The following is a 1309-nucleotide window of genomic DNA, read 5'->3' on the forward strand; positions in this document are numbered from 1 at the left end:
CTCCCAGGACAGACAATCAGCTGCGTGATGGATCCACGAGATAAACCCAGATGTATTGTTTTTCTCAAGACATGTGACTGTTTTTGAAATGTGGTGGACGACTACAGTCATATTGTGCTTGTGCTTTATTGCTTCATCACTGGCCAACCCTCCTCTGCAGCTTGACTCACCTGGGTCTCAGAGAGGCTGAGCTTCTCGGCAATCTTCCTCCTCTGCGTAGCACCGAGGTACTTGTGCGTGCTGAACGTGCTCTCCAGTTTGCCGATCTGTTCGGAGGTGAACTTGGTTCTCGTCCTACGACTCAGGCCGGCTTCACCCTCGCTGTCCTCGCCCACCTCGCTCTCGGACCCCGACGCGTAACCGCAGCTATCTGCAATGGGGGGGGGGAAGGGAAAAGGGAAAGAGCGGTTGGTGAACGCTCCCTTCTGGATGTCGACGCCACTGCGTGTGCGCAGGCCACAAGACGAAGTGTACAAGTCGGGACTTACTGTTGGGCGAGGTTGGTAAATATCGGTTTCCAGAGTCTTTAAACTGCGCGGTCTTTGAATAAGTAATCCTCTCGGGTTGAACCTTCTCTGGGAACGGTGCGTCCTCCAGGCGCGCAGTGGTTTCCACGACACCCTCACCGTCGTCCCTTTGCACTGTGGTGTAATAACTTTTGGAGAGCCACTCAACGGAGAAGTTGTTTGCCATGGTTCACACCAGAAGTCGCCTCTCTAGTCCCCTGACCTCTTGGCCGCCGCAGTACTTATATAGGGGGGGCACACGCCTCTATTTGCATATGCAGAGGGTCTCAACGGAACGATAAAAAAAAAAAAAGTCTAGAGTGGTTGTAATTGGAGTTAATAGGCGCCGCAGTTGTGATTTTTCTCGCGTTCACGGCTGGTTGATACGTCCAGGCGCCACCGAGTCTGAGTATCAGTTAGATGGGATTTCAGATGGAAGAATAAGGGCTGAATGACCTCTCCGTGGAGAGATTCGGGCCTGTATCCGCTAGATAGCACAGTGATTGTTTATACGTCATTGTTGCATTGCATTTCAAGTCCGAAGGGTCTAAGGGTCTTTGGTTTATGAAGTGAATAGCCTTTGATTGAAGACCAAACACTTGAACTAAAGATTTAAAAAAGTTGCTCCTTAATTTTGCCAGACGAAATTAATACTTACCGACTCCTACTTATAAATATTAAATTATTTTTATTAAGTGCATTTTGCCCGTTTCCTGTTTTTTGTGTATATAATTCTAATTCTAATTCTAATAATAAAATAATAATAAAAAATAGTAATAATAATAATAATAAATAAATAATAA

General features: G+C 46.4%; 1 protein-coding gene across 1 annotated transcript in view; it reads right to left on the minus strand.

The window, feature by feature from the left end:
* vent (ventral expressed homeobox) overlaps positions 1–693 on the minus strand; it is a gene marked incomplete at both ends in the record, with an annotated part of 1118 nt that extends 425 nt beyond the window's left edge. The window contains 2 exons of the mRNA XM_080017034.1: positions 171–370; positions 489–693. Coding sequence (XP_079873160.1) covers positions 171–370; positions 489–693 — 405 coding nt within the window. The remainder of the gene's footprint in view (positions 1–170; positions 371–488) is intronic.
* Positions 694–1309: the final 616 nt, after the last annotated feature.

Source organism: Zeus faber (assembly GCF_960531495.2).
Source record: "Zeus faber genome assembly, chromosome: 16".
Lineage (NCBI taxonomy): Eukaryota > Metazoa > Chordata > Actinopteri > Zeiformes > Zeidae > Zeus > Zeus faber.